This window comes from Indicator indicator, chromosome Z (assembly GCF_027791375.1).
Source record: "Indicator indicator isolate 239-I01 chromosome Z, UM_Iind_1.1, whole genome shotgun sequence".
Classification (NCBI taxonomy): Eukaryota; Metazoa; Chordata; class Aves; order Piciformes; family Indicatoridae; genus Indicator; species Indicator indicator.
Window position 1 is genome coordinate 63,975,692 of NC_072053.1, and position 20,067 is coordinate 63,995,758.

Here is a 20,067-nt window from a genome sequence, read left to right on the forward strand (position 1 = left end):
CAGAATCTTTCAAATTTAAATCCAGACATGCATGCAGGGCAAAGATTATAAACCAGGTACACAAGATATTACTCCTGCATAAAATGGCTGTGCAAAATTCCTTATGACACTTCACTGTCTACTCAGTTTGCATGTTTGCAATGCTTCCTGTAAAGAGACTGCATAGAGTGGTTTGGGTTGGAAGGGACCTTGAAGACCATCCTTACTGTAAAGAATTTCTTCCTAATATCCAGTCTAAATAACCCATCTTCCAGCTTAAAACCCATTCCCCCTCATCCTGGAACTACAAACCCTTGTAAAAAGTTCCTCTTCAGCTTTCTTGTAGGCCTCCCATCAGGTACTGGAAGGCCACTATAAGGTCTTCCCAGAGCCTTCTCTTCTTCTGTGATTCTTCTGAATCACAAAATCCCAGAATGTTGGATGTTAGAAGGGACCTCTGGAGATCATCAAGTCCAAACCCTCTGCCAAAGCAGGATCACCCAGGGTAGGCTACACCAGAATGCATCCAGGCAGGTTTTGGGAGTCTCCAGAGAAGGAGACCCCACAGCCTCTCTGGGCAGCCTGCTCCAGTGCTCCATCACCCTCACTGTAAAGAAGAGTCTCCTCATGTTGAGGGGGAATTTCCTGCGTTATAGCTTGTACCCATTGTTTCTTGTCCTATCACTGACCACCACTGAAAAGTGACCATCACCTTCATCTTAACACCGACCCCTTGGATAGATGTTGATAAGATCCTCTCACAGCCTTGTCTTCTGAAGACTAACCCCCCATCCACCCCTCCAAGATATCTCAGTCTTTCTTCATAGGAGAGAAGAAAGACCAAAAGAAGTGACTGAAAGACTGAAAGAATTGAATAGCCCTAGCTCTCTCAGCCTGCCCCCATAAAGTAGGTGCTCCAGTCCTCTGATCATCTTCATGGCCCTCCTCTGGACCCACTCTGAAAGATCTGTGTCCTTCTTCCGTTAGGAGCTCCTGAGCTGCACACAGTACTCCAGGTGGAGCTTCATGAGAGCAGAATAGAGGGGCAGAATCATTTCCCTTGTCCAGCTGGTCACACTTCTTTTGATTGCAGCACAGGATACAGTTGGCCTTCTAGGCTGCAAGCACACACTGCCAGCTCATGTTGAGTTCTGCATCAGCCAACACCCCCAGTCCTGAGGAGAGGACTGCCCTCAAGCATTCTCTGCCCAGCCTGTATTTGTGATGGGAGTACTGCAACCCAGGTGCAGGACTTTGCACTTGACCTTGCTGAATATCATGAGATTGGCATGGGCCCAACTCTCCAGTGTGTCCAGATCCTTCTGGGTGGCACCCTTTCCCTCCAGTATGTCAACCGGGCCACACAGCTTGATGTCATCCACAAACTTTCTGAGGGTGCACACAATTCCACTGTCCATGTCACTGACACACATATTTACCAAACAAAACTTACATTAATTTTTCATAAGACAGAAAATATGACAGTAAATCAGATACCTTGTCAACCAGTGTCCAAAGTCTGGCCGATGAGCCCACTGGACACCTGTCTGATTCAAGGAGCGAAGTAGCCGACAGCAAATTAGGATGATCCATGGACTTGCTAAGCTTATCCACTTATCTGATCCTTTGATGAATTCAGCTGAAGAGGTGGCCTTGCCCAATTTCGAATCATCCGTTGCTGAAATATCTATATGCTTGCACTCAGAGGCTTTCCTGATACTATCAAAAGTTTGTTTCACAGTGGTGCTGTGTTGAGGATCACTTTCTTCCAGAAGAAAATTATTTCTACAAAGTTCCTGACACAGCATCAAGCAAAGTGTATTAATAAGAAAATACCAGGTTTGATGTTCCTCTTCTATAAAACTGCTTGCCCCCAAACTCAAAACATGGCCAACTGTTCCAGCCAGAATCAGTACATCTATTTCTGACCAGCTGGAACTGGACGCAACTGGATTCTGCAAATGAAAGAAAACATAGCACTGAATATGTTGAGTATGTTTTAAAACACCACTTAAGTAGTCACAGTGTGCTCACAGCTATTTCCTGTAAGAAAACAAAATAAACCATGAGACAATTACTACCTTGACAAATTAAAAAAAAAAAAATTACAGAAGAATCATCTTATTGCAGCTTATTTAGCTAGCACTGCAATATAATCATACTTCTAAAACTTGTGTTCTGTTCAAGGGAAATAAATTTCTCTTAGAATAATCATCACAACTGTACAGATGAAATTAGCACTACCCTGTGACAGAAGGTTCAAAAGCTCTCTCCTCATTGTACATTCATAAAAGTAACAACAGAAATGCTGCAGAAACCAAACTCGAGATAGAGACAATGGGTAACTTCCTAATAATTTAAGTCTGTGCTACTCTCAACTCAACAGTGACAGCCTTCACTACTCAAATTAACAACAATTTCTCGGAGACATTTTGACAGCACTCCTTAACTTTGCTGAGATTGAAATGTGTGCTTTGTCACAAAATCGACTTTAAACCTTACCTATCTATTATTTACTTCATACACTGTGCCTACCTAAAACCATAATATTCTTTGTCTGATGCTTCCAGTAGTTTGATTTCCTGTTCACAGCATCCACTTGGAATTACCTTATCTTCACTGTCTTTGATGATATGGCTGAAATAAAGCATTAGGACATGTGGAAGGTGAGAGCATCTGATTCATTGATGTTATCAGGTAAAGGACTTTTTCAGTTCTCAGAAAATATGAAGCAATAGAGAAAGCCATCAAAAGACTACATAGAGACAAACCTGTTAAGTAACCACTAAGAAGATCATAAAGATGATCAAAACTCTCTAGTCATTAATCAGCAGGCCATTAAGAAACTAAAGGTTCTGAAGTGCTCCAATCTGGACTTTATAACAGACAAGGGAGAAGTGACAGACCATGACTATTACAGACATCTAATGGCGCCTGTGGATCTATACAAACTCATTAAGCAATGCTTCAGGAAAGTGTTAAAGGTGGGGGAGAGCAGGTGGTAAGGAAAGGTGGCAGGGAACAGAGGGAGAAGAGGAAGGATAAAGGGCCAGAGTCATGTATAAGCAGGTGTCAGTCAGTGCACTTTGACTAAGCCCTGTACCTGATCACTGTAGTCTATCCTGTCTTATTAAATCCTCTCCTAATTATCTTTCTGTGCAACTACACTCTAGTCCCACCTATAAGTGCTGCAAGGTCTCACTGCAAGGTGACTGGGGACAAGCATCCATGCCAACAGCTTGAGACCAAAGCAAATAAATGCAAAAGCCAGCAACAGAGTGGGATCAGGAGTCATTAAAGACACACACCTGCAATGCCAGTGACTGCAGGATGTGAAGGTCCACATACCAGAAGCTAGAGTGGAGACCACAGGCCATTCAGACTGTGTGCCCGTGGTGCCCACAGCTGGAGAGATTAGAGTGCAAGAGAGGTCAGTGTATCAGCAACAGGAAAAGTGACCGCGGATCACCGAGCTTTCTTCACCAACTGGAGCGCCCAGCATGCATATCTACGTGTGAGGGCACAGGGCCACTGAGGAGGGATCTCTGTCTAACTTCCCAAAGACTAAGCCAGAGGTAGGGACAGGGGCATGGACTGGCCAGCAGCAAGGTGAGACAAATGCCCTGGACACCAAAGCCAGAGGGGGCTTCCTAACATACCTTACCAAATAGTGTTAAACACTTGTGAAGCATTTTGGGAAAGGCACTCGTCCCGTCTCTCACATCGCAGCAACTTATCATTTTGTTCCCTTCTGGCATTTGAGCTCCCTGCACCCAGTTTTGAGTCCAAAAGGTGATAACTTTCCTGTGACAGAGTATTAACAGACCACAGTGACTCCTATATTTTCAAAGCAGTTTCAGATCATTTTGAAAGCTATTGAGAAAAGGCACGATGCAATCTCCTTATTTTTTCCCCCAAGTCCAAATATTCTAAACAATTTTTAAGTACAATTGAATAAAAATATCTCAACACTCACATAGATGAAGAAAAATCTGTTTTAGAATTAAGAGGGTATTTTAAAATAAAGAGGGATATTTTGTTTACATAATTTAAAAAAAAAAATCGTTCTGCATACTAAAAAACCTGAAAAGCTGTATCTGACAAGCTTTAGCTTTTGTTCCCTAACTTTGAAAAACTATTAGTTTTGATTTTTATCAGAAATAGGTAAAAATGCAATTGAGTAGTAGTAAATACTTCACTTACTCCAGCTGCCAAGCCATTACAGTGAAGCTATGAACAAGCAGTTAAATTTTTTAATGATTTTTCTGGAATTTGTAAAGGGTTGCAGAACTATTTAAAGTGTCATTAAAAGAAGACTCTGGTGCTGCTAGAAACATAGTAATGTGAACTTATAAATAACAGCCAGGAAGCAGATGCTAACACTGCCTGCACTGTTCTTCAGAAAATTCATGAACTTTATAATCAGTTTCTATATTCAGCCACAGTAGGAAAAAAAAAAAAAAAAAAAAGCATTACAAATGAGGAGCACTTCAGAGAAATCTTTAAATGTGAACGGAAACAATTTGAAGGAAAAAGCTCTGAAGCCATTAACAGGAGAGCTTATCTTAATTACATTTAAAATACCTACATTTTATCATATAACATCAGCTTAGAAAAGGCGTTTAGTTTTTTAACTGGCAAGATCCTGATCCAGGATTCTGCTCCTGCCGTCAGAAGGACAGGGTTTCAGAGCCCTTCCAGAAGTGCAGCATACATGCAGATTTGCACTGTGGAGATGCACAGGTCACTTGGATTCAGAGATATTTTAGCAGAAATAACACTTCTAACTCACATAGAAGGCCAATTGAAATCAACACACACCTTACATAGTCTCCCCCAAAGTCTAAGTATTCTATTAGAAAAGGGGATGTAAGGTGGGGCACAAATGTGAATTACAGTGTTCATGTCCCAGTTACCAGTAAACAACCTCTCATATCCACACTGTAAGCAAGATCAGATTTACCCACTGCTCCTTTCACATTCTCCAGGCTCTATCTTTGTCTAAGCAGCCACCTGCAAAAAAACCCCACCATATCATTCTGCAACAGCCTTAAGTCTGGTAAAAATGTACATTGAATTCAGGTCACTGCTTTTAGACATGTCTGGAATTCAGGTGCTTCACTACCTAAACCTAGCACATACTTCAAGCTTGCTTTGAAACTTGAACAGAGACAGGAAAGCCTACTTGACTCATGAGATGCATATCCAGCAATCCAGACACCCATAGAATAGGATTGAAAAAGAGGATGACAAAAATGGATTTCTACAGGTCTGGACACAAAGTCTTGTCTGCCTCAACCAGAATTGCTATTGCCTACACTTCATAAGACGTACTTCGGCTTCCCACATGTTCAGGTATGTCTCAGGGAGGAATATAACCACAGACAGACCTGGAATAGAAAATCCAATATTTTTTATTTTGTATCTGCCCCAGCCTTGGAAAAAAACAAACACACCACCTCCCTGTAAAACATTGCTGAAAACTTCCTCATTCATGTGTTACCAACATGCAGCAGATGATCTGATCTCCTGCTGATGTGTCCTGAGGTCCCAGCTAGGTAAACCTGCAGAAAGCATGTATGAACCAATTTCAGATATTCCCCTACTTTTCTAGTTCAAACAGGAAATACTTGAATTGACAACTGTCATTACAGCCAAGTGGATATACTTTCAAAGACAATATGAAAATAAGCATATTCATTTCTAAGAGACACTAACTGATCCCTGTCCTAAAATGACAGAAGTGTAATTGCCAGTGAGACCAAATTTCATTTGTGAATTAAAGGGTTTTTTCCAATTCTTGAATTCCAGATGGTCTCAGAATTGGCTGCTGCTGAAACATACTTCTTCAAGCAAAAGGGTATTTGATCTAAAGCCCCAGCACCAACCAGGAAGAAAGCTCCAGCTGTAGTGGTTTCTCCTATCCAGAATCTTGGGTGCTGGCAGCAAAGATATAAAATTGGATACAATACCCAGGATACCACTTCTAATCAGTTTGTCTGATTTTGCTCAGTTTGTTCTTGTAACAGTATGAGAGCTGAAATTCTCCTCCCACACTGACAATAACCAGACTAGCTCAGTCTGGAACCAAATGAAAGCTGTATTTACAAGCAAAACTACAATCTATGATGAGACACAATGTACGAATATACACTATTCACAACATTCACAAATATGTGCAATCAACAGAAAAGCACAACCAAGCCCCCTCTGCTTCCCCAAGGAGCCTCCCCCCCCAGCCAAAAGGACTCCCCCCCAGACCCCTCTGGCAGAAGGCAGAGAGTCAAGAAGCAGAGAGGCTGTTAGACTTAGCTTGTCAAGGTCAGTGTGTTATCTTGAGCTGGGAAAAGAAGCAGCAGACAGAAGCCGAGTAAGCTGAGACTGCCCAACTTCTCAACCTTGTTTTGAGCAGAGATTCTTAAACATTTCTCTCTCTCCAATGGAAGTGTTTAGAATAATCATTATTTTGCTTTCTTACACCCAATAGTGATTTATTTGCATTCTTTCACTTTCTCTGCTCGAACCTTGTGAAGAAAAATTAAAAACTCTTAAAACCATCACAGTTCTCAAAGGTAAATGTACACATAAAGCAGAAATTAAGAAGACAACTGAAACAGAAGGGATAAGAGGGAATAGAAGGGATTCTATCTTTAGGATAAAGACTTCTCACATATACTCATGTGAATGCTCCCTAGGCATAGCTGACCAGATGGAATAATTAGATATGGTGAACAGATTATGGGTATGGAAACTGCACTTCCTCCTCTAAAGTTCCGCAGAAAGATCCATCCTAAAAGTGGAACAGCACAGATTATATATATGCTTCTTTTTATGAGTTCCTTGAGGAATTATGTGCCTCTGTCAGGGAGCTAGCAATTAATTTCTTTATAAGGAAAGCCTTTTCATTCAACTTGTTTTGAGTACCAGGAGACATTTTGCAATTGCTGCTGTGATCAATGACAGAATAGCTGTACTAGCAATATATAAACCACCTGCATGAAGTTGTTTACACCAGCAGCTGTCACTCACCAACAATGATGAAAATGTTCCAAGAGCAGATGGGAATGCAACACTAAGACTCAAGCCAAACTTAAAAAGTAACAGCCTATGCTAAATTTAGTAACAGCCAAGGAAGAGAAGCATCTTCCTAGACTCTAGTCTTTGACCTAGTAAACACACATTCTTTCTGGGTCTTATAAAGTACTTTAACATTACTCCTACAGTAGTGGGTGTCAGAAGGAATTAACTGATTTCTAGCCATGTAAGAAAGATTTCTGACCACAGATAGACTGAATTGCTTTGAGACCATCAGCCTGAGGAGTAAACTGTAATACATTCTCCTTGCTCTCAGCTCTACTGATGTGGAACATCCATAAATATTACACCGGTCTAGATAGTCATAATTTTTACGTTCTTATTGTTTGCTAAAATTAGAAAAAAAATGGCAGCAAGATGAAAAGATTTAAAATGAGCTTGTCTTTCATAGTTGTGCTTATCATTTCACAGGAAATAAATATTAATTTTTCTACAGAATACACTGGATCTTAAATTATTATTTAAAGATAAGATTCTTTCACTTTTTCTAAGAATAATCTCTACTTCATTTAGAATAAAATACAGGAAGATAACAAAGGCCCTAACTAGAACTGCTCAGAAATAATTTAACTGAGCCCATTTAGAACCAACACACCCCTAAGCACCAAAAGTGTTTACAGACTCCACAATTGGACATCTCAGTCATCAGATTTCTCCATTCACATTAATTAATTTTAACTTATTTTATTTGCCTTAAAAACAAATCAAAACCAGCCAAAAAACCCACACAAGAATTACTAGCTTTGTCAGCAAAACATTAATACTACTTTGACACAAACATTTTCAGTACCAGAAGTAAACTGTGATTTACACTTACAAGGACTGTTCTGTCAGCAGCTATACCCAAGATGAAACTTCTTTCCCTGACTTCATTAAGACAATGCTGTTAGCTGACCTGTTACTCTTGTTTTAGTCTGTCAAAATGATCAACAGACACACATAAATCTTATGTGGCCAGCAAATATAAGAATGAAACACTACCTTCTATCAACACACAGTGTGAATAAGGAAAATCAGAATTTAAAATTATAATTAAGATCAGGAATTATAGCTTATAGCTGCAGAGAAAATAAAATTAACATTATTCACTCAGTAGTGAATTTTCTGAAATTTTCTGAACTACATTAAATATAGCCCTTTGTAAATGTTTCTCCAAGTTCAGAAGTCTGCTTTTTAGCTTGAAGGAATATGCCATTATATCATTAAAGCAATGTCCTTTGTCGCACACTAAAAAAAATAACAAACAAACAAAAAAAAATCCATATAACCAAAAAGGTACGGAAAGCCCAAAACTGATTCCAAGAAACCCCCCAAACTGACAACAGACTCTACTGCACTGAGGTTGCACCACTGAAAAAAGCACTATTAGCACTAACATTTATGAATTTCAGAGACCTTTGAAAGATATGACTAATGAGCATGTGTGAAAACAGCTAGAAGCTGATTTTATGGTGTGACTGAGAAGTTTAGTCATACTAAGTTTGACAATGAAAGAGAAGTAAGGCATTACAAATTCTATTTCCCTGGAATTACCTGAATTCTATTTAATGCAACAATAAAAGTCAGAAAGTACTCTACAGAAGGTAACTACTCACATGACTGAAAACATTTCTCAGTATTACAAAGACTGTAACAAACTCAATTTATTAAATGTAAAAAATTTTAAAAGTGTGACTTAAAAAGTAGAAGAGACAGATTAATCTTTCTCCCTCTGTTACAGCTTCAACACTATTAAAAAAAAAAAGAAAAAAGTATTAGGAATACCAGAATAAAGGGTACTGACAAAGTATTTTCTTGTTAGTCTTAAATGTATTAATGTTGGAGGTACTTGGAAAGGACAGATCATCATCAGTGCATATTGCTGCAAAATAACATATAACTTCCTTTAATTGCAGTTGTGAAACATTACTGTGTAGCATAAAATCTGCACACAGTATACCTGTTTCTAATCTCATAAAATCTACTATATATAAAACCTACACAAATTAGAACATATCATAACGTGAAAATAAGCACTTTATGATCTTCATTATAGCAATTAGCATCGTGTCACAGTGAACACACTATGTTCAGGAATAATTTTAAATTACAAATAACGATTTCTTTAAGTGCACAAATAGAAAGGTTTTATAAAACTTTATCTGAAAGTATACCATAAAGAGTAAAATATTTTGAACCGTAACTCATGCTCTCACCTTCAGTGGAAGTCTGGAATTCCCACAGATCTTTGCCACAGCAGATAAAATACCACACATGAGCACAGAAATCAGCATCATCACTCCAACTGCTGTTAACCAGGGCATACTGCAGAAATAGCATAAACTTTCTGCTGATGTGCACACAATGACATGAACTGCACCCAGCATTAGACAGATCAAGTAGAACAGCAGAGAGAATAGTGGAGGAGAGAGCGGCACTTCAAATTCTGCCCGGCTGCTCAGGGCTTTTGACACACTGAGCAAAAGCAGCAGCAGAACCTAGAAAAACAGAGAGAATGAATATTTAAAGAACTAGTGTTAGATAAAACACTACAAATTTAAACAAAAAGTCATATTGTTGTCATCTATGTCATACACTTCATAACAATAAATAAATAAGTACAAAACAACAACCAACACGGCGAAAAAAAGAAGAAGCAAAACTGTGAAGAGTATGCTGGACTTTTTGGTTCTAGTAAGATATTACCACATCTATGAGAGAATCAAATATTGTGTTTGCATTTATTAAGAGCTTGGAAAAATAGGTTACCAGAATTTAATAAATTATTAAACACGTTCTCACCTCCGGTACCTGATCACATACATGGTATTCATTCTGTGCAAGCGCTTTAACCCCCAGTACAAAAACAGTTCCTAAGTGAACTAATTTGACCCACTATTTGTCTCTGGAAATGTCTGAAGTTACAGACACACTCTGCCAAACACAATTTATCTCACAATATGTGAGATATATATACACAGATCCTCCTGAGTTAAATAGCTTCACAGATTAGGGAAAGTTCTCACAGCATCACACAAGTGTAAACTGCATTTCAAATGTATGGATTATCCCCATATTTATTGTTTGTACCTCTTCTCATCTTGACTTAATTTATTGGGTTAATTTTTTTTCCCCCTAACCTGCACACAGACCAGGTAGAACTTCAAATATCCTCTCAGGTTAACTGTAGCAGTGGAGATGAGTAATTTCTGCCACCCATGTACAAACCTTTACAAGTAAAGGGAAAATGCAGCCACATGCTAAAATGCTTTGCAAGGGGCATATATGTAGCTAGGACTAGACTGAGTTCAACTAGCTTGTGCAAGGGCAAGGTTAAACCAAGTCAAGATAGAAACAACTATACCAGATCATTGCCAAGCTGCAATCTTTCATTATCACTTGTGAAGACCTCTGCCTAAAATTTTTCCCCCCACAGCACAGTGAAGGTATAGTAAAGTAGACCATAAGACCCAGTACGTTGCAGTTGCAGCCTTTCATCTTCATGTTCTACTTCACATAGTTTAGTAGAACTAAACTATGTGAACTGTTTTTGTGACCAATATGGTCACAAAAACAGTTTCAGAAGTATTACACTGGCTTAGGTCTTACCTTTTAACACAACCCTTGGAACAAAAAACAACAGGAAAATTCTCAGCTTGTGATTATCTACAAAACTAAACTGTTTTGAGCGAATGCACTGTTCAATTCATGTCCCCAGAGGTACCATCCTCATTTGACAACAGTATAAATGGAATTTATCACATGGTGTAGTTTGAAGCCACATGTGATGTTCCCTAGCCTTATTTATGTAGTGGGGGTAGAAAATTCATACCAAACCAAACAGGTTTTGGAAAGCAAGGCCAGGAAAGAAGAAACTCCCAGAACAGTGTCAACTGTTTCACAGTAATGCTGAGCAAGCTTTTCACAAACAAAATTTTCGTTAGTTAGTAGCATGTAATAATTAGTATTACAGCCCTGAACTTCAGCCCCTTCCAAAACCTTCTTGAGGAATCCCATGAGTCAGGACTCAAGAAGATAGGGGAACCCAGCAGAGCTGGTTAATATTCAAGCACCACTTCTTCCAAGCTGAAGATTGGTGCATCCCTATGAGTAAGAAATCAAGCAAAGGAGGTGGGAGATCTGCATGGACAAGAACTGAGCTTCTGGAAAAGCTCAAATGCAAGAAGGAAGTTAACAGAATGTGGGAAAAGGGACTGACTAATTAGGAGGAATATAGGACCTCTGCCAGAATATGCAAGGATGCAACAAGGAAGGCTAAGGACTGCTTGAAATTACATCTGGCAAAGGATGTCAAGAACAAGAAGAAGGGCTTCTTCAAGTACATCAGTAGGAAAAGGAAGAGCAGGCAAAACATGGATCCGCCGCTGAATGAGGTGGGTGTCCTGGTGATGGAAGACAGACAGAAGTTGGAGCTACTGAATGCCTTCTTTGTTTCAGTTTTTACTACTAAGGCCAGGTCTCAAGAATGCCAGTCCCTGGTAGTATGAGAGAAAGGAAAAATCTCCTTTGGTCAAGGAGAACTGGGTTAGAGATCATCTAGACAAGCTGCACACCCACAAATCCATGGGCTTTGGATGGGATGCACCCATGAATGCTGACAGAGTCTTGTTCAACATCTTCATCAAAGACCTAGAAGAAGGGATACAGTGTACTCCTTGCGAGTTTGCTGATGATACAAACGTGAGAGGAGTGGCTGACACAGCAGAAGGATGTGCTGCTGCTCATCAAGGCCTGTAGAGGCTGGAGAGTTGGGCAGAGGGGAACATCACGAAGTTCAACATGAGCAAGAGTAAAGTACTGCACCTGGGGAGGAAAACCCCGTGTACTGCAGGTTAGGGGTTGACCTGTTGGAAAGCAGCTTTGTGGAGAAGAACTTGGGAGTCAGGGGTGGACAAGAAGTTAATCATGAGCCAGTAATTGCTCTTGTGGCTAAGAAGGACAGTGGTATCTTGGAGTACATTAAGGAGTGTAGCTAGCAGGTGGAGGGAGGTTCTTAACCCCCTCTGGGCCTCACAGTTCAAAAGAAGGCTACAAACATGATTAGTGGACTGAATCATCTCTCTTGCTAGGAAATACTATGAGACCTGGAGCTGTTTAGAATAGAAAAGAGAAGACTGAGAGGGGATCTTATGATTGCTTATAAATATTTAAAGGATGGAGGTCATGAGGATGGGGCTGGGATATTTCAGTAGCATCCGGTGACAGGACAAGGGTACAAACTATAACAACAAAGGGCTTCACTTGAACTTAATGAAAAACTTCCTTACTGTAAGGGTGACAGAGCACTGGAAGAGGCTGCCCAGAGAGGCTGTGGAGTCGTCTTCTCTGCAGTCTTTCAAAACCCACCTGGATGCATTTCTGTGCAATCTGATCTAGGTTATTACCCAGGGAGGTAGTTGAGGCCCCAGTCCTGGAGATACTCACGGTGAGGCTTGATAGGGCTCTGAGCAACCTGATCTAGATGAGGATGCCCCTGCTTACTGCAGAGGGGGTTAGACTAAATGACCTTTGGAGGTCCCTTCCAACCCAGACCTTTCTCTGATACCTGCTTTAGCAGAAGGCTTGGACTAGATAATCTCCAGACATCCTTTCAAAAAACTACTATTTTGTGATTTTCATCCTAGGAAACAATGTGTTTTCTTACAAAAGTTGACCCTTATCATTTAAAAGGTCAGAGAAAGCTTCTGTACATTAGAAATTCAGTGTCCAAATATGGTATCCCTTCAGCATGGTTCTCAAAGTATTACCACAGAAACTATTTCTGACATTTGAGATTTATCCAAAATACCAACTGCAGAGAACCACTTAAAATTTCAGACACAGTACATCTTATCTGTATTCCCACATGAGATATGAAGTTATAACCCTGCACCTTACAGCAAGTATTTATTTCAGGGCTCTACATCTATCAGCACAAAGAACAGTTCTTAGAATGGTGAAAATTGCCCACACAAGGCATTGCCTGTTCTGAGCAGCTACACTCACTGTTAAACAAAAAGGAACAAGTAGAATCTTGACCTGCTGGAAAGCAGCTTTGTGGAGAAGAACTAGACTTTTTTCAGAATGTATTTTATTTTATTAATGCAGTAAGGCTACTCAAGTAGAAGGCTAAGTAACATGAGAGTAATTTAAGTCATAGCACATCCATGCATTTAATGTAACTAATTATACCACAAGTAGCTTATATCAAAAGCTGTCTTGAATAATTTAGAGGCCAAGCCATACTTTAAAGAGTATTAATCTCATCCAAACAGAAAGTCAGACAACTCTAAGAGTTCATACTCAGTAATTATAAAGACCAGTAAGAGGATACACTTACAAAGTGAAAGCCAGAAAATTTTATGTTTGTGCATTTATTTTTTCCACATTAAGATGTATTTTCGTACCTCCATAGTGATCACAGTCCCCACCGTCATCGAATACATGTCATATTGTGCCACCTGTTTGCTTAGTGAAGAACTCAGCATCTTCAGGGCCTCCAAATACTGCTTCAGGACCTTTTTGCCAAGATTTAGGAGTATTTCTGAATTATTCCCCTCTAAATACAGTTTGATCCAATTACCATGAGACTTCTCTGCTATTTTAAAACGTTCATATCCAGGATCTAAGGAGAGGGAAGAAAGAGGTAAGAGGATCCATGAACAAAGGAGGATTAATTAGGGAAGTGATTATATTTTTATATTTGCTTGTATAGTATATATAAAGAAAAAACTGCTGTCAGAGTTGAAACATTTTTCACACCTAGAAAGTTACACTGTCTTCCTGCAGCAAGACCATAATGAGCCAGTTACTCAGAATAAAAGCAATTAATCCCTATCCTGACAAAATGCCAAGACCTCTTGAAGTAAGAAATGTATTTAAACATCCATTTACTCTTAAAAAGGTTTCCAGGACAAGCTTATTTAAATATTTTAAATTCTGATAAAAACTCAAGTTTTCTACTGGAGGCATTCATTATCCAGGCCATATTCTACAAGCCAAGTAGGAAATGAACAAATGGCTGACCTCTGTTTGATTAAATCTTCTGATAAATATGGAACTTTGGATGAACACTGATGACAGACACATATGAAGACTGTGTTCTGCTATCAGATTTGGAGATGAAGACAAAACTAGCATTGGAATATGTCCCGGAAGAAAATAATTTTAAATCAACCATTGAATTCTGTGGCTTCAGGTTTTAAAGTGAGCACGCTTTTTAACACAGCTACAGAGACATTACAGTTTCTTTTCTTTCTCTCTTATACTGCAGAATCACATCTGCATTGCTTGGTTCTCTCTAAATTTATTTCTAAAGCTTGAGTGAGAACAACAAGAGACACAAGAAAGAGGCATACAGACACATCCTACATTCTAGAAGGCATTTACAAGAACAGCAGCAGTGCCTTTTCTCCTCCATGTTTTGCCCCTTGCTGGTTCCATATAATCTTTACTTCACATCAACTGTTCTGGTTCATAGCAAAGGGCCAGTTATAGACAGACAAATGATTCAGCTGTTTCAAAGGGCACATGAAAATACTCCATATTTTATTTTCCCATCAGTCACTACTTATTTTCATCATCAACTTTCCCACTAATAAATAGCTACACAAAAAGCTGAAGCACAAAAAAGCTGAGTCTTGATGGACTTTTTACTTCCCCAAAAGACACGTTCAGCAGTGACAATAATGGGATTCAGTAGGTAAAATCAGAAGAGTATTAATTTTCTTCACACATGAACATTCACTACAAGCATAAAGTTAAAAAAAAAAAAATGTTTCTGCCAAAATTATTATTGTGGGCCCTATGTGTACCTGAAGAGCATTCTTTTCACTTCAGGTAGTTTAATTCCAAGAGCATTTATTTAAAAGAGAACAATTAGGTCAGTTTCTATGTTTTATTATGACTGTGGAAAATGGTGTTATTTCTGAAAGTATTTATAACACATTTTCCTTCTTCATTTTATAGGTGCATCACTCCATAGTTCCATGTGCCATTTGATATTTAAAATATTGGTCACGCAATCACAATATCAATTCAGTTGCCAATACAAGGAAATTAAGACCATAACTTTCAGAAATTTGCCTCTCACTGGGCATTGTGCTACATGTGAATATTCACATACCTCTCTATTTTTTGCAAGAAATAAATTTTCAATTTCACTCCGTATTAGTAACCCTTAATATTTCCCTGTGACGTCACTTGAAAGTTAATGACAACTTACAGGCAAAAAGGACAATTTGAAAGTTTTTATATAACAAACCTATCGTTATCTCCCCACCTTGTAATCCTTACCTTCTTAGCCAAAAGCAGGGCAAAATATTTGCTGTACAGTTTCAAACAACAAGGGTTAAAGCAATGACTGATGTAAGTTTGGTGTCATGAAGGCAAGTTACAGCTTGTTTTTACTCTTAAGTAAAACTATCTGATGAACAGTGCTACCTGTCTTGGAGAAACACCACCATATTCCAAAGAGCAAGCCTTTTCAGCAAAAGTACATTATGAAATCCAGAAACATTTTTAATTTTATTTCAAGTGAATGAATATGAATGAAGTATTTCTATTCAAAATTCTTGCACTTACAAAAGAACCATGCTTACTGTTTCTAAGTCTCTTATCACTACAAGGCATTTTGTGATCCTCTACAGGCTGAATTCAAAGTGAGAATTTTAGAAAGGAATTTTTAACTCAGAAGGTCCAGCCTTGTCTCCAAAACTTCTAACAGACTCCAAAGCACGCTCATCTTGCTATGCAGGAGGCTTACGGGTATCTGCTAGAAAGTAAAATTCTGCCAGCAGCAAACACTTGTGTATTGAGACAGCTGCCAACATGCATGGAGACTTTAATTTCTCTACTGCAGTTTTTTGAACAGTGAATTCCCTAGAAAGCTCCTCTTCCAGAATATTCCAGAATTCACTTTAAGAATATGTGAAATGAAAGTTTACTATTCATATTTTTGAGGAACTTCAGATATACAGAAAGGACCCACCTAAAATGAGCTTTAATCAAACTGAGATTTGACATGACACTACTTCATTAGAAAGAACACTGACATGAGTTCACTCTAAATTTTGATATCAAAATAAATTCTCTCCACATCTTCTGCTCCTGTTCTCCTTTTTCATTCTTTTCAGCATTTTTATTTCATGCTCATCTGCCTCTTGCTATGCTACTGCCCACCAAACCCATTCTGTCCACACTATGTAAGATGACTGTTTCAGTCAAACCCACATTTATATCATTGATATATACCACATGAATTATTTAAACAGCCTGCAGAAAGGAACAAAGCACCATGGTTACCAAATTCCCCTCGACAGCTCCAATGTTTCTGCTTAATGGTACTTTTGTACATAGTAAGTATAAAATGAGAAAGGTCACCAACTCTGGGATTTTGGAGAAACATTTTGGAAACCTGTGGGTAACATTTTCAAGTAATTCCTTGCAAGTATTTTGCAAGATACTTACAAGACAAGTTAAACTGGAGGCAGAATCCAAAGAAAGCTTGCCTAGCTGCAGGTTTCCCAAAGCAATGGAAATAGTTTACTTGTGTAGTTACTACATTAGCAGTTCCTGCCTCAGCCTCCCTCAAATGTTAGCACTTGAAAAAAAAAAGAATAATGTAGAAAGCGACTTCTCCAGCTTTAATATATAAATCTGCCTGTTACAATCACATTATTTCAAACAACACATGCACCTATTCAAGATCAGTTCCAGAACAAAACATAGACATTCAGTTTAATAGCAACATCCAACTTCCTCCCAAGCATGCTTCCTCATACCACTTTCAGGTGCCTTTCAAAGAAACCTGTCAAGTTGACTTTAATCTTACTATTTCACCATTATTTCTGCCCTTTTGCCCACTAGGAGTAATACTAGTCATTAAAAAAAAGCCTTATTCAGAGGCAGTGGGTCAGATTATGCTGCAGCCAAGACTGAACTCAGTATCACTTCTCTAAACACTGCTCTCAACTGGATGGCTAATTCGCATTGCTGTGTTATATTCCTGAATGCAAAAGCCCAAACCATATTATAAACAATCTCCTTTTGTATATATGACCTTTTAATATTAACTGATTTACCTTTTTCATATGCAAGTGTATTCTCTTGCAGCAGTCTGCTAAGCTGGAACCCATTCAAGTGCACAAATCGTAGCTGTTCTCTCATTGTCTTGCCTCCCACAATTGGCAATATAAGGTTCCCAACACTGTTTCTTGAAATTGGTAGACCAAGACCTATGGCCAGTGTGCTAGCTACATCAGTTTGTTGCACAACTTCAGGTTGCAGCGGAGGACCTAGAATCGACAAAGGAAAACGAAAAAAAAAAAAGAAGAAAAAGAATTTGAGTAACAGGCCTGTTCTATTTCTCCAAAGACAGCTGGCATCTTTAAAAATACAAATTTTTTTCATTGGTGTTAGATCAGGTATTAAAGTGATCTACAGAGAGATGAGTGATCTTTTCCACATAATCATGCAGAATTACAGAATGTTATGGGTTGGAAGGGACCTCTAAAGATCATCTAGTCCAACCCCCCCAACCAGAGCAGAATCACCTAGAGTAGGTCACACAGGAACACATCCAGGTGGGTTTTGAACGTCTCCAGAGAAGGAGATTCCACAACCTCACTGGGCAGCCTGTTCCAGTGTTTTGTCACCCTCACAGTGAGAAAGTTTTTCCCTATGTTGACAGGGAAGATCCTATGCTCCAGCTTACACCCATCACCACTTGTGCTGTAACTGGACAGACAAAGCCTGGCTCCATCTCCCTGACACTCACCCTTCACATATTTATAAACATTAAGCTGCTGTCCTCTACTGTTCCAAAACTGAAATGTAATCAATTCTTAGCAAGTATCATTCTTCAATACTAGCAACTACTGCAAACACAAATATTACAAAAGAATAGAGATGGTCCAGGAGATCAACTTAGTATCAAGTTGCAGCCTACATCCTAAGAGCGTTTGAAAACTTTTGCATGGAAATAATAGAAAGCACTGCAAGGAAATAATTTAATGCATGAAAGAAGAATAAGAATCTAAAATAATGCTAACAGCATTCTAGAACCCACTTGACAACAGCTTAAGATTTAATTAATATCAGGTTGCTAGGCAAACAAAATTAGAATCACAGAACTGTCAATGTTAGAAGAGAGCTTTGAGAATGTCATGTCCAGCCACCGACCCAGAGCTCGCAACCTCACCACTACTGCTAAGCTACAACCATTAAACCATGTCCCTAGACACCATACCCATGCATCTTTTAAATGCCTCCATGCATGGTGGCTCCACCACGCACCTTGGCAGCCTGTTTCAACATCTGATAACCATTCCAGTGAAGTAATTTTTCCTAATATCCAACCTGAATCTCCCCTTGAATAGCTTGAGGCCATTTCCCTTTGTCCTGTCACTTGTTGCATGTGAGAAGCACATGATTCCACATCACTCCAACCTCCTTTAAAATAGTTATAGAGGGTGATGAGATCTCTCCTCAGACTCCTCTTCTGAAGGTTAAACAACCTCACTTCTCTCAGCTGTTCCAAGACAGTGTGGAAGGCTTAGATATTTGGACACTCTCCAGCACCTCAATGTCCTTCTTGTAGCAAGGGGCCCAAAACTGAACACAATAGTCAAGCTGTAGTCTTGCCAGTGCTGAAAACAGGGAGACAATCATATCCTTAGACCTGCTGTCCACACTATTCTTGATGCAAGCCAGGGTGCCATTGGCCTTCTTGGTGACCAGAGCACACTGATGGCTCATATTCAGCCAGCCATCAATCAACACTCCCAGGTCCTTCTCCACTGGGCACCTTTCCAATCACTCTGCCCCAAGCCTGTACCATTGCATGGGGTTCTTTTGGGCAAGTGCAGCACTCAACACTTGACCTTGTTGAATTTCACACTGTAAGCCTCAACCCATCTATCCAGCTTGTCCAGATCCCTCTGCAGAGCCTTCCTGCCCTCAAGCAGATCAATGTGTCCACTCAACTTGCTGCTCTATGCAGACTTAGGGAGGGTGCACTCAAGCCCCTCATTCAAATCATTAATAAAGATGTTAAACAAAGTGGCCCCAGGACTCAGGCCTGGAGAACACCAGTTGTAACTGGCCACCAACTGGAGTTAACTCTATTCACTAACCCTCTTTGGGCCCAGACAATCAGCCATCCAACAAAGCATGCACCCATCCACACCATGAGCAGTCAGTTGCTCCAGAAGGATGCTGTGGGAAGCTGTGTCAAAGTCCAGGAAGGTCACCTTGTCTTAAAGGGAGATAAGATTGGTCAAGCAAGACTTGCCCTACACAAACCCATGGTGACTGGGCCCAATCATCTTGTTGTCTTGTGCATCACTCAAAATCATCTGCTCCATGACTTTCCCTGGCCCTTCCTATAAATGGGCATCCCATCTGCTAACTTACAGTCGTCCAGGACATCACCAGTTAGCCAGAACTGATGAAAAACTAATGGAGAGCGCCTTGACAAGCTCTTCTGATAGCTCCTTTAGCACCCTTGGGTGGACCCCATCTGGACTTGTGTGTCTCTAAATAGTGTAGCATGGCCCTAACCATTTCTCCTTGGAGCCTGGAGGCCTCATTCCCTTCTCCTTCCCATTTACCATCTCAGGGGGCTGTGTACCCAGAGAACAGCTACTCCTGCTACTAAAGACCAAGACAAAAAAGGCACTGAGTACCTCAGCCTTTTCCCCGTCCTTTGTCATTTTGTTTCCTCTCACAGCCACTAAAGAATGGAGATTCTCCTCAGCTCTCTTTCTGCTCCTTATGTATTTATAGAAACATTTTTTATTACCTTTCACAGCAGTAGGTAGATTAAGTTCAGTCTGGGCCTTGGCCAGAGTAATTTTCTCCTCACTGTGTCTCACCACATCTTTATAGTCCATCTTTACGGCCTGCCCTGTCTTTCAAAGGTGATAAACTCTCCTCTTGTTCCTGAGCTCCAGCTTTGGCTGTGAAGCTGCAACAGCCCTCGTGGATGCAGAGCACATGGAGGCCACAGCTTTT

The 20,067-nt window shown here is 39.7% G+C and overlaps 1 protein-coding gene across 5 annotated transcripts in view; it reads right to left on the reverse strand.

Moving 5' to 3' along the window:
- Positions 1–20,067, reverse strand: part of PIGG (phosphatidylinositol glycan anchor biosynthesis class G) — a 70,162-nt gene that overhangs the window by 39,510 nt on the left and 10,585 nt on the right. For 3 of the 5 annotated variants that reach the window (XM_054397755.1, XM_054397752.1, XM_054397751.1), the window contains 4 exons: positions 17,136–17,348; positions 13,461–13,678; positions 9,270–9,551; positions 1,477–1,934 (listed from right to left, as the gene is read on the reverse strand). In XM_054397755.1, coding sequence (XP_054253730.1) covers positions 1,477–1,934; positions 9,270–9,551; positions 13,461–13,678; positions 17,136–17,348 — 1,171 coding nt within the window. The remainder of the gene's footprint in view (positions 1–1,476; positions 1,935–9,269; positions 9,552–13,460; positions 13,679–17,135; positions 17,349–20,067) is intronic. The other 2 variants (XM_054397753.1, XM_054397754.1) reach the window with 1 other exon arrangement.